Source organism: Plectropomus leopardus, chromosome 12 (assembly GCF_026936395.1).
Source record: "Plectropomus leopardus strain MGB_pleo_1.0 chromosome 12, ASM2693639v1, whole genome shotgun sequence".
NCBI lineage: Eukaryota > Metazoa > Chordata > Actinopteri > Perciformes > Serranidae > Plectropomus > Plectropomus leopardus.
Window position 1 is genome coordinate 15,875,020 of NC_142187.1, and position 13,418 is coordinate 15,888,437.

At 41.2% G+C, this 13,418-nt stretch overlaps 1 protein-coding gene across 3 annotated transcripts in view; it reads right to left on the reverse strand.

Annotated features, from left to right (window-relative positions):
* The window catches only part of kcnn1a (potassium intermediate/small conductance calcium-activated channel, subfamily N, member 1a), a 100,146-nt gene that overhangs the window by 14,619 nt on the left and 72,109 nt on the right, over positions 1 to 13,418 (reverse strand). For all 3 annotated transcript variants that reach the window (XM_088085295.1, XM_088085293.1, XM_088085294.1), the window contains exons 3-4: positions 12,934 to 13,029; positions 10,570 to 10,988 (exon numbers count right to left, since the gene is read on the reverse strand). In XM_088085295.1, coding sequence (XP_087941421.1) covers positions 10,570 to 10,988; positions 12,934 to 13,029 — 515 coding nt within the window. The remainder of the gene's footprint in view (positions 1 to 10,569; positions 10,989 to 12,933; positions 13,030 to 13,418) is intronic.

Sequence of the window (13,418 nt, forward strand, 5' to 3'; positions counted from 1 at the left end):
AATTAAAAAACTGCAAACCTAACTGTGTTTTTACAGCGCAGCCAATATGCAAAGCAAGCGAGCAAGCAGCAGCAGCACCAGCACACTCCGAGTGGACTGTAGCAATTTTATGAATATGTTTTAAAAAAAATGAATGGATTAAGAAAAATCACTCCAACTCTGTAAAGTTAAGCAAGGTCAATAAAAGTTATTTTCTTCATCAAAATAGCATTACCATGTTTTAATCATAGATCACTTTAAAGAGGATTGTTTGGCATTATATCAGAATATCTGATAGCAATACCAGTCTGACTGTCGATCCACACTGAAATATCTCAACAACTCTCGGATGGATTGACACTAAGTTTTGAACAGACTTTCAGAGTCACGTCCCCTACACGATGAATTTGTTGAGGCCTTAACTTTTCATCTAGCACCATCATCATGTGAAAATTTCCATTGCTTTTTTTAGTTCTTTCTTTTACTTTGGTTTATGAAAAAATACCTGCAAAACAAATGACATCCTCATCAGCCTCAGCTACTAACGGCCCAGACGGCCCATAGTGTCGGGCCATCCTTGAGAGTCTGTAAACCAAGTTTTTGTGGTATATTCTGCAATGTTAGCACTAGTTGACCCTTGTCGACCATTGCCAGCTTTTTTTTGGCCACTCTGAATTGGAGTCAGAGACGGTGGAGCCTGTAGGTGAGTGAAATCACTCTAATTGGCAGTTCAGCTCCGTGCACATGAAGAGAAATGGAGGTAACGAAGGCAAAAGAAAAGAAACTTATGTCAAGAGGGTGTGAGATAAAAAAACAAACTTGTTAAATAAGGCAAGATTAAGTTTTTAGTCATTGAGCTCTTGGGCAGAAACAGTTTGTAGTTGTTTGTGTGTTCACTGGTGCACGCTAAATATTCTAGAGTTGCATTGTTAACATGCTAAGAGGCTAGCTTTTTTCTTCTTTTTAATGACGAATATAGACTGCTGCCACATGCTGGTATAAAGAGTTATTTCTCCTAATGCAGGCGCAGACTTTACATGGTTGTACTACTACGCTAACCTATGATGGTGAACATGATAAACGTTATACTGGGGCTGTACCCAACTCAAAATTATGTCAGCCGAATCAGATTTGGCTGTTCAGTACGAATATTCAACAATTCGTTTTGTTTTTCTCTGCAATTTGTACACTGAAAAATCTCGACTACACTGTGAGGAAGGTTTTCATTGTACTGCACGTGAGGTCTCAATTCACTTATGTGATGTATTCACTTTAATTAAAATATACGTATATGCAGAGGAGAGGAAGTAATATCTACAGCCATCTTCATCTGCTGGCTTTGTGCCAAAGTTTAACGGGGAGGGGCTCAATGTCACAATGACCCCTCGTCTGATAATCAAACATGGCGGAGTGGCGGTCTCACAAGGTGTGTTGTAATTGTACTTTAGCCAAATAACAGAGTATAAACCAAGAGAGAGGCAAGCTGTACTGCACAAACCAGACATTGGCTTTTGATTAAGAGTGACTTTGCACTGTAATATTTGCTGCAAAGAACTGCATGATTTTGTTGCACCGATACGACTGCACTTTGATAATAAATTATACATAATGTATTGCTGTCAACCGACTAAGTTGTGAATCCAAAAGTAAGGACCTGCTTGGATTAGCTGACTTGCAGATTTTACAGCAAGGAAGGCTTCAGGCCTCCGTTGCCAGAAATGATCAAGTGTGTGTGTTTGTGAATCTCATCCATTTTAAAGACGCTGGATGAGAACTTCCAAAGAGTCCGCAGCACTGACACAACCAGTGAGATTTCCTGCAAGTCATCCTATTACAAATAATGAAGTCAAAGACGTCAGCTCACGTAAGCCCTTGAAACAGTCTTGTGGTGCTACCCTTGCAAACTTTCATATCTAAGCTGAGCACTTCATAAAGTCAGGCCTTTTCTGTCCTTCTTAATCTATAAAGCCACCAGACAGGAAGCTCCGTTCACGAAGCCCTTAATCTTAATGTTACAGTGCTGGAGTGTGGTTATGTCTCTGGGGTTATCAGATAGTGAGTGTCCCATTACAGATGTTCATTGAATTAGGCCAGAGACACCTCCAAGAAAACTCCACAGCGAGGTCTCGGACCCCAGTCCCTGTAAACAAGCTCACACCAGTCCCAGTGTATTCTTTAAAAAAGGCATTTTGCTCAAGTACCCATACCCAGTAGTGTTTAAGTTTACCTTGCTGCAAACTCCAACCTTCAGGGGACATGACAAGCTTTGAAACACAACCACCACTCCACCTCCACTGCAAACAAAGTACACCTCAGCATTTTCTTTCATGTTCCCAGTCTTCCCAATACTCTTCACAAAGTACATATTCTGCTGCACTTCTGCCCACAACACCAGGTTTGGCTTTAAGGTAGAGCGTGCTCATTAGAACCCAGGAGATTGCCGGCTGTCTTCATCTCAGCCCACATTCAGATGCCACGCAAAATGCCTGCCTAAAAAGCGTTCATTGTTTTTAAGTTTTCGTCTTCGAGTAGAGACGAGTGATGAAAAGATTCTGTCACCTCAGATTCCCTTTCCTGATTCTTCAATAGCTGTTTGATGACTGACTGATAAGTGTTAGGTATGTGATACTGTGCTGTACTAGTGCATAAAGGTTTTACAGTCGGGGTGAAAAGGTCCACAAAATTCACTGTTTGGTTTGATAACATGTAAACGCCTCATCAGCTCTCTCACCTCTTTAGTCTAATAAACACATAAACAAACACCTTTGTTTAAATGCTACAGTCACATAAACACAAGTAGAAAAGCCTTCACTAATGTATCTGTCTTTCTGACAAAATCGACTACTTGGCCCGCTGGCAGTTAACTGCTCACTGCTGTGGATGTGTGCTTTGTGTTCATTTTCACTACTATCAGCTGCTAGCAAGAGTCAGTTGCTGCGCAGGTGCTCTAAATGCCAGACCTGTCGGTTCTCTGAGGATCTCATATTTCTGGTCTGATGATGGCGTTACTAACCATCTAGCTTAGTGTAGCGAGCCTCCCAGCATGCCTCACTGGAGTCGAGTGTTTTGGTTGTGTGTGCTGCCTTCAGGCTGCCTTGTTGAGCGCAGTAATACGTAAAACATTATATTAATCTAGGGTTGTCAAATGATACATTTTAAAAATTGTGATCGCAGAATTTCAAAAGTTAATTGCGATACATTTCTTTTTTTTTAATTACATGTTTTCAATTCCATTATTTTGCATTTCAAAACAGTTTTGAAGTCCATATTGACAAGGTAAAGCAATTCTTACCAGATTGTTTTGATTAGGAATCAAATGACAGCAAAAAACTGAATGGGACAAGCATAGAGTGGGCATGTCTGTAAAGGGGAGACTCATGGATACCAACATAATCCATTTTCAGTCAGATATCTTGAGGTCAAAGGTCAAGGGACCCCTGTGAAATGGCCAACTTTGGATTGTCCTGAGAAGCTAACATGACATGGTTGGTACCCCTGGATTTCTTAGGTCTTCTAGTTTAATGTGATACCAGTAGCATCACTGTAGCACAGCCCTGTACAGCCTCTTTAAATCAGAAATGTCTGCTGCGTTGTTGTATTAACGCAATAAAAAAAAAAAAACGCGTTACATACCGACCTTAGTCGCATCGCGATTAACACATTAAGCCTGCTGGCCCTATATTAAACACAGTTTAACTTGTATATCTTATTTTCCCAATGTAATGAGATAGTTGAATGTATCATTTGGTTTGTGATGTGTACCGCACCAAAAGCCTCGTACTGCTCAGACTTTTTGGGGAAAACGAAAAACGTAATTATCTTAGGTCTGTTTTTGATGAGTCATGACTGCCGCATAATGCATGCTGGTTAGATTTCACTCTGACCTCATACACACGGGCAATGATAACCTGACAAGATCGAATCGGATGTAGTTTTTAAAGCCAGGCGCCTCTCTACATCAACTGTAAGACCCAGGGCATGATGGGAAATTCCTGGCTGTTTCCTGATCAAAAAGCTGATTGGCTCTTAGTTTCGACCATAAACACTCATAAATCCTCACTATCTATGCAATTGTGATATTTAACATTAGGTGGTCGGGTCTTAGTGTCATGTTGTGCAATGAGGGTTTCATCTGTAAACAAACACATCTTCTGTGAGTTGACAATAATAATAACACATGATCTGAAAACTTCGTGACTTCCTCTACATTCTTTGAAGGTTGCTGAAAATAGAGCATCTTTTCCTGGAAACTGTCTGACTTGACTGCAGTTTTTTGTTACCACCCCCTTGCCGTTGCCTGATCTTGTCTACTGTCCAGACGGACGTCTCAAACCAGCCTGATAACAGACTGATTGACAAGGTGACAATTAATGATGTTGAAATATTCTGACTACCAGTACATGAAACAGATAAAATTGGACAATATGGTTGCAATAAAAAAGATGAAATTAGGGCTCTGTGTGTGTGTGGGGGGGGGTGGTCTTCTAAAAACTTGAGACTTTCAGTACTCACAAGTAAATAAAAACACTACTCCTGTATTTTTACAACAATAAGATTAACATCTCCAGGAACCTTTTACATTAAGCTACTACCACCTGTCTTTGAACAAAGAACAGGCTCATGATCTTCAGAGCAGATAGTATCTCTGCTGATTATAACTTCCATATTCACTGTTATGCAAACATGCTTTGCAGGCCTTGTATATGACTTTGCCATAGGCTGCAATCAATACTATGCCTGCAGAGCGTGCATAGTTTAAAAAGAAATTATCAGATCAAGTCATCAAACCATAGAGAATCCGCCTGTCCTTGAGTTTGCAGCAATTTGCATAAAATCCATCCGACTTTGTGGAAAAGATTTTTTAAGATAGTCTTGTGAATGATTCAGGTTACAGGAAAGGTGTGTTGGCACTAAGATTGATGCACAGCGAACTGTACAGACAGTTCACTTTGTGATCCTTGGGGTCCACTGTTAGGGTCATCGAGAGCTGGACTGTTGCGTCAGCTTGTTCTTCGATGTCTGTCAGATCTACGCCAGTACGTGTGGACAGAAAGGCTTTAAAAAAAATGGTTACGTTTTAAAGTTGTCATCATCTGTTTAGCCAGGAGAATAAGGAGGCATTTTTTGTTGCCACCTATTTTGCTGCATTCTGTATTTAAATCTAATAACAAACTAAAAGTGTGTTAAAATATGTGTCAGTGCTGTTTCATTCCTGGCTTGGAAACTTTAAAGTTGTAAAATCTACCTGAATATTTCATGTAAACCTGTGGTTGGTGTGAGAAAGTTCAAGTTGCACCGGTGTGTGTTTCTCTAGTTAGACATTCGGACAGCCTGTTCTTGGCTGCCGCTGTTTGTATCTTGTGGCTAAGCGATGACACAATCTGGATGTCAGACCTTGGGTGTAGGTGTAGCTGACTAGTAACTCAAGCCTGATAATCCAGTGCTGCGCTCTGAGGGAAAGTCAGCTAAACTTTCTGAGAGCTTGCCTACGGGTCCTCGCCGGAGAAAGCGAGGTGAGAAACGGCAGTCTCACATCACCTCGAAATAGAGCATTTTGTTTCAGATAACAGAGTTAGAACAGGAGAGGAAGAGAATTAGATAACAGTTAAGGAGAAAAAGGAGCGAGAGATCGGGGAGGCAGGCAAGGCATGCATGCGAGTGTGTAACTGAGTTCTGGCCGGATTAGGCCTGCTTGTTATGGATAAGGAAAGGCAAAGGGACGAGGAATCAGTAGTGGGGAGAGATGAGGAAAAACTGCAAAGCATGCCACGTTAGATGGGTACAGTAGGAGATCTGCGAAGGATCAGTCAGGAGTAAGAGAGAGAGGGAGGGAGCCTTATGATAGTGAGGGAGAAGCCAAAAGAGCTTAGTTAAGGAGCTTAGTTGAGGTAGGTTAGCTCTGAAGATGGGCTGTATCAAGAAAGAACGGAAAAGCGGGCCGGTGACCAGCGTTAAATCCATCTACTGTAAGATTAGCATCCCTCCCAACTCCACCATCCCTCCATCCCTCCATCCCTCCATCCCTCTCTGTCCCCCCTTGGTTGTGTGTCTTTCATTCCCCCCATCTAGGCATTTTCCAGGTAGACTCCGTGCTCGTCCAATCTCACACCGTACTGCCCTTTGATTGGCTCAGGAGCGTGGTCAATGTGACAGTGTAACGGCGCGTTTAACAGAAGATACAAAAGTCACATACAGCACTTTGGGAAACAAGCGCCTCTTTTTTTTCTCCACTTTTTTTTTGTTTACTCGAAATGATGGGGTTGATAAGTAAACATGAAAACTTGCATGCTGTTTCGATGTTTACCAAAAGAGGGAACGAAGGGGGATGAGGACATTCAGTTCATGGGTGTAAACAAAAACTGGAGACACTGCATTCAGCACAGAACATACTCCTCCTTCAAGAGTGTCTATATTTAAGAAACTTTGCAACAATGGAAAGCAATGCCCTCATTTACCTGCCTTGCTTTAAACTGTGTAAAACTACTCATATAAAGTTGGCGATTAAAGATAGTTAGACACACCCCACACCTAAATTATCTAGTACACAAAAAGTCTTGACATCTGAAGGCCTTCAGGAGACAAACTGTCTTCACCTCTAGAGCAAAATCTTTGGGGCAGAAGCAACAAAAGTCTGTGGAAAACCATTACAACACTGTTCAATTAATTTCGTGAAGGGAGACACATAATGGGATGGTAATGTGTGAACACAAAGAACAGAAAGGCTTTTGCTCCTCGACAAATCTTTGGAGTCGCTGCTAAAAAGACTTCTTGTGCAATATGGATCTATAACAATTGCATAAGGAGAGGGAGAGGAAAAAAATGAGAAAAGACAAATTGCCCTCTGGCATATTCATGAAGGTGACTTGAAGGAGCTGCTCCACTTTAGCACAAATTTCCTCCTCCTCCTCCACCTCCTCCTTCTCCTCCAGCCCCTACCGGCCTAACACACAATAGTTCGTAAAGAGACGCTTGCTTCAAAGTGCTGCTCACACTGTCTGTCTCTGCTGTGCTCCTATAGCCACTAACAGCCTGTTTTCTCAGCAGGATGGTGCCACGTTCATGTCAACTAGAGGGCCTGCCTAATTCTCCTTTGCCATACTGAGTTTGGAAAGGATAATCGGTTAATTGTTTTAGAGGGGCTGCCCCTTCTCCCCACTACAACCCCACCCTCCAACCCCGCTCAGGGCAGCAGTGGCGCCAGCTCGGTGCAAAAATGATAAGTTGCTTTTTTTTTTTCTTTTTCCACGGCTAGAGAACGAGGACTCACATGGTATCCCTATGGAGCAGCATAGTGGGGAAATAGAAAGTACAACAAAACATTATACAAACACACACACATGCACGCACGGCACACACACCTACATGTGCATGCTTGCACCAATCCGTATTAACACACAAATCCAGCCATCTGAAAACACACCTTATTCTGAAACGGGAACCAAAGGACTAACGGCATGCACTGCTCATGGAAAGTGTGTCACAGAACGTGTGTGTGAGAAAACCAAGAGATGTAAGAGACTCTGTGTTTCCCATCTAACCATCAATTGAAGTTCAGGTTTCTTTGAATTCACCCCAGCAGTATATAGGATTAGGGATGTGCAGTATCAGATATCCATTCTTGCAGTTTTTCTCCAGTGTAATTCTAATGGAGTTTCCGTCTTAGATAATAGGATACTAAAAACCCAATAATTACAATAATCCCAATGTTTAGGCAAGACTTTCATTATTAAATTTAAAAGGAAAAGTTCGACATTTTGGAAAATACACTTATTTGCTTTCTTATGGTGTGTTCACGTCGAAAAGAATTAGCGAGAAGTGAGCATTCGCACATCACAGTTACAAAGTCAATGCAAAGATGCAAACAGCCGCAACACGAAATTTGCTCGATTCAGGTATTCTAGCGAGTTGACAACGTTTAAATTGTGCAAGAAATTTGTGTAATGCTTTGTCGCAAAACCCTCTCAGCATTTAGATCTGGTTGAGATTCTCCTATCATTATCAAAACTCAGAAATGGAGAACGAGCTTATTGTAGCTGTCTGTGGGCACCTGAAGCTTTACAGCTCAACATCAGTACAGAGACGGAAAAAGCAAGGAGAGGACTCTGAGAAAAGTGAGCGACGCCACAATACTACATGGCAAGTACAGGATATATGTATTTGTGACTTGTGTAAGCTATTTTTTAAGTTGCTTCTTAGCAAAATGCTCTTTCAACGGAAGGAGTGAAGCAGTGATGCACTGCCATAACAGTACACAAATCGTCTTGGTTCACGCTCGTTCACAGCATTAAGCCTCCTTGTTTGCTGTGTTCATATCACTCGATTCCAGCTATCGGTTGTACCTAACTACAAACCAAAATCACACGTTTGCATTAGCTGCCTTCCTGTGTTAATCTATTAGCACAGCTGTTGAGGGCGAATGTTTGTCTGTTGTGAAATTCTTAAAAAAAAACAACATCAAAAAGCAATCCAGTGGCCATATTCCAGGTCCAATACCAAACTCGTAAAATAGCGCTGCTCTGTGTTTTCGGCATAAGTGCGCCATGCCAAAAGGCATCTTTCGCATAGGCATGGAACTCCTCTGGACGATGTTTTCTGAGAACATGGCTGGACAGAACTGGTCACGGTGTAATTATATGCACATGAAATGTGGGAGGACCGCGCCAGGTTGAAACGCTGCTTGTAACGATGTGATATAAGGAGCACCAGGGCACCTATATGGCAGGTGGGAGAGGTTGTGGATGAATCCAGCAAACAATGGACTTTCCGGTGTTTGCTTTCTGTGTGTTTGTTTTCTACACTTACCATGTGCCTCCTTCTCTTAAACCTAACCTCCTGTGCCAGCATGTGCATTTGTTGACGTTCTGGTGAGGGCTGTCATGTGCTGTTGTTGCCTAAACATAACCATATGCACTGTCATCCTACCATGTGCATTTGTTGGCAACACAGTAGCACCATTACAGAACGGAAATAGCAGACCCAGAAGGATACTTAGCTTGAAATGCGTAGACGCGGAAGTCAACTGACAAAGCGGTAACGTGATGAGTTGGGATGAGAATGCACTGTCTATTCACGGGAGTAACACGAGGCGAAAATTCATTTCACGTACATGATAAACACACCATTACCAAGGCACAATGAGGATATCAATACCCCTCTCATGGATGTATTGTAGCTAAATGTGGCTACAGTTTGCAAGTGGTTAGCTTAGCTTAGCATAAAGACGAGGAAAAAAGCCTGGCTCTGGCTCTGTCAAAAGGTAACAAAATCCTCTAAAACTCACCTTTTAACACCTTATATCTCTGATTATTCCGAACAAGTTCAAATATGACAATTTGCCTTAACTTTATGGAGTTTCCACTGGTTTCATGTCTTTGTGCTGAGCTAAGCTAACCATCTCCTGTTTTAGCTGCATATTTTCCGCACAAATATAAGGGTATTGATCTATTGTGTAACTCTGAGAAAGAAAGAAATAAGTGTCTTTCCTAAAATATCGAACTACTGTTTATCTATAAGGCTGGGAATAAAAAGGAGACAGTGAATGAGAAGTAGCCATGAAATTCCCAAGATGACTAGTTGAGGTGATGCCAGTTACACCTCACTGTGTCCCAGAGGAGCTGGTGTCAAAGGTCAGCTGTTCTTTTCACCGCTGGTTCACCCTGTCAGGTTCAAACACACCAACCAATAGCTGGAGGTGCTGAGGGTCCAAGAGGATCCAGGGTTGGGCGTGCGAGGGGGGGGTGGTTAGTGACAGGCGTTAACATGGGAAGGGGGAAGGGGAGTTAGGAGGAGAGGTATAGGAAGAGGGGGGGTACTTAGTAAAAGCAGGCGAAGTGAGCTGCAGGAGGACACTGAGAATCTGTTTAAGCTGAGGCTTGACTTTTACACTGCAGCAAATGCACGGTATCATATTGGGTCTGACAAGAACTGCTGCTATAGATCTTCCGCTCTCCACCCACCCTACTCAAGTCCCCCTTCCACTCCAACTACGCACAAATGACTTTGAAACATCAAAGCTGGCATTAATGTCTCATTTCCCTATGCAAATGCAAAATGAGAAAGGAAAAAAAAAAGCTTTTCATTTTCTCCCTGCCTCTTTCATTTTCAGTGAGAATCGTTGCTGCCCCCTTGAGACGAAGCCCGATGCGCAGTTTTGGGGAGAAAACGGGTTAGGGGATCCTGGGGGCTGCTCTGCATTACCAAAACAAACCATTCAGCAAACAAACAATTAGACACTCATGAATTATGGACAAGCCATCTAAAATAGCAATGGGGAGTCGTGGAGCGATTGCTGAGCTAATGAAACGCATGTCTCGGTGTTTTTAAACAGTAGCGGAGTAATGTGTAATATGGCTTTCTGTGTGCATATGTGCAGTATTTATATGTAACCTATCCAGAAGCTTCCACTCGATTCTTTGGATCAGTGCAGATGAGAGACTGAAAACAAGGTACCACTAAGAAGCCTGGGACAAAACAGAGACGAAAGTGAAGGACGAAAGGTGTCTAGTAATCCACAACGCGTGAATGTGCATCAGCCATTTTGTTTTTCAATCTGTCCCCAGCAACATTCATTATTCACAACCCTGTGTTTACCTCTCACAGACGCGCACAGTCCATGCAGCAATGATCCAGGAGGATATACTGAACACCAGCAGAACAGTTCCTGGACAGATGGTCATGAGGGTCTTCATGACAAAGCGTGTGTTGAAGTTGATCTTGTTGAGGGCGCCGATGCTGCGAGACGAAGCGTCCGTGAACAGCTTGCTGTGGAGTAACATAACCCTGCCTATCAGGTAGAGTCTCAGGAACATGGGGATGGAGAGGATGATGTCCACGTCAGCATCAGCCACCGACGGCGTGTAGGTAAAGGCCAGCCGTGCCGTCCAGGTGAAGACGTACTGGCCCGGGATGGGATGGATGGCACACACCAGCAGCTCCAGCACGATGAAGAAGATCCGCTCATACGTCATGGCTATCCTCCAATCGTCCGCACCATTGTCGACCATAAACAGCTGGAGAAAAACACATACACACCAGCAACACTCTTTTACTTTGATGTTTTCAGATTTTGGCTTTTTCAGCATTTTCTACAATTTTCCCGCCCTCTTCAAGCCGCCACGCCGCAGATTTTATTTGAAATTCTAGTCAAGATGCTGAATTGCAATAAATGTGTAAAGAACAAAAGAGAAGGCTGCTAGAAATTCAACAGTTAGAGTAATGCTGTAACCCTGGAAAAATAATCAATTTAAATGTGTATGTCTAATGCAGCTCAGATCAAGTCGAACAAAACATAAATTAGCATAAACTAAGATGCAGTAAAAGGCTGGATGGAAAATTTAGTCCACAGATTCACTGCGTCATGTGTTATATTTATTGCTAATGGCTACTTAAAGCTTTCATTTTGGTGTCAACAGGCAAAAGTCACATAATAAGCTTTGAGCATATTGTAACTTAAGTGGACTGAGAAACTCTGGACCTCTGCATCTCCTTGTTTCTGTTTTCAGGCTTCTGAAAATCTAGCCTACGACAGGAGACTTTAGCCAATCACAGTTGATTTCAGAGACAGGACGTTCCTATTGATTACTCTACAAATGCAGATGGGCGCACACATCCATTTAGAGAAAGCCTGCTTCAATGGTTAAGCATCCTGCAGAAAAAGTTGCTATTCCAGTATTGGCAATAACTACCTCCACTGCAAAGCAACCAAAAAGAGAAGATGACACACTGATCAGAAAAGAGTTTAAAAGAGTCTGACAATAAAAAAGACACGTGTCAATATCTGCAAAGTGTTACATCAAGAAAGAGAAAATGTCAATAGTGAAGTCTTTTGCAAACTAGAGCCAAAGGCTAGTGTCTGCAGCTTCAAGTTCACATTTATGGAGCAAACGTTAGCTAAAGCCTCATATCACAGTGTATCCTCCTTCTCACTCCCTGCTGCTACAAATCACTGTGCCAGGTTGACAGCGGGAAGCAGCCCCGCAGAGGGACCGCAAGGGCTGTCCCCAACTATTTTTCCCTTTCCAAAAAACTGCAAACCTTAGCTTTAATGACAATTTTATACATTAAACTGACTTAAGAAAAAGAGAGTGGTACATACAAACAGTGCTCTAGCATCCAATTATTGAACAAATTACAAAACAAAACAAATGATCTTAAATGTTTAAAACCTGGATCGACATCAGTGTTCTTGTGCTGCGTTTCACAAGCCATTTGAATATTTGAAACCTGAGCATATTGGTTTTGAAAACACAAGGGAAAAAGGCAATGACCAACTTGGCAAGAAATGTCCCACATATTAAAAGAAATTATTAAAAGGTGACCTAAATATTTGCTTTTAAATTATCCCAAAAAATAGGGAAACATGTCGAGACAATTTATTTATAATATAATAAATACATTTATAATTATAATACTTTTATATTAAAAATTATGTTACAGAAAAAAAGTTAAGAAGAAATATATAAAATAAACACACACACACATATATACTTCATACTTTTTAAGGTAATTTTTTTGTCTGTTTTGGGGGTTTTTCCCCATCTATTTTTAGGGAATGTTTTGTAACTTTTAAAATATTTTTGTTTTGCTAATTTTTGGGCCATGTCTTGGTAAGTTGCTTGTTGCGGTCTCCTCGTCTTTTTGAAAGTAATCGAACAAATTTTTCAGGTTTCACAGGGTTAAATAAATGTATCTGCATACATTATTTTTGTGTATACAACACTTAATATAGTATAGTAATATAGTCAGTGTGAATCATAAATGTAGTGTGATATCATTAAATTATTAAAAATACATTTACTTTTTAGTACAATCAAAGCAGTATTTCAGTACTTTTTTAGTTAAGCCCAATCACCAAATCAGACATCCGCTTTGTATCACATCATCATCACAACACCGATATCAAAAGCCGCTGGTATAATGAATAAAATTACATTATATATTATGTGGTAGACTCACCTGGATTTCACGGGCATGGTACATTATTATAAGACCAAGCAATATAACAGTGGAAAGGCTGATAAGGCATTTCAGTGCAAATGAGTATGAAGATTCCTATGGTGAGAGAAAAAGACAGGAAAAATAATTAGAAGTAGCCATGTGAACGTAACACAATTAAAACATACACAATCCCATCTTGTATTTAGCACTAACAAGACAAACTTAAGTTCCTTGTATTTATTATAGTGTAGCTTTAATAGATGGCAATAATGACCGATGATTTCTGAGTTGCATGTTACTGCCTAGCAACAAGGTAAAATGAGGTAGTTGAGCAAAAATGACTGCAGTGAAAGCTTAATGTATTTACTGTCACTCCAAATTTTCAATCTGACAGCGCTGAGTTAATAGAAAAAAAAAATGCTTCTAATGTTGGCTTACCTAGGTAGCATAAGTTAAAAAAACAAAACAAACAAAACATGCATACACATGCCCGCAAAACTACA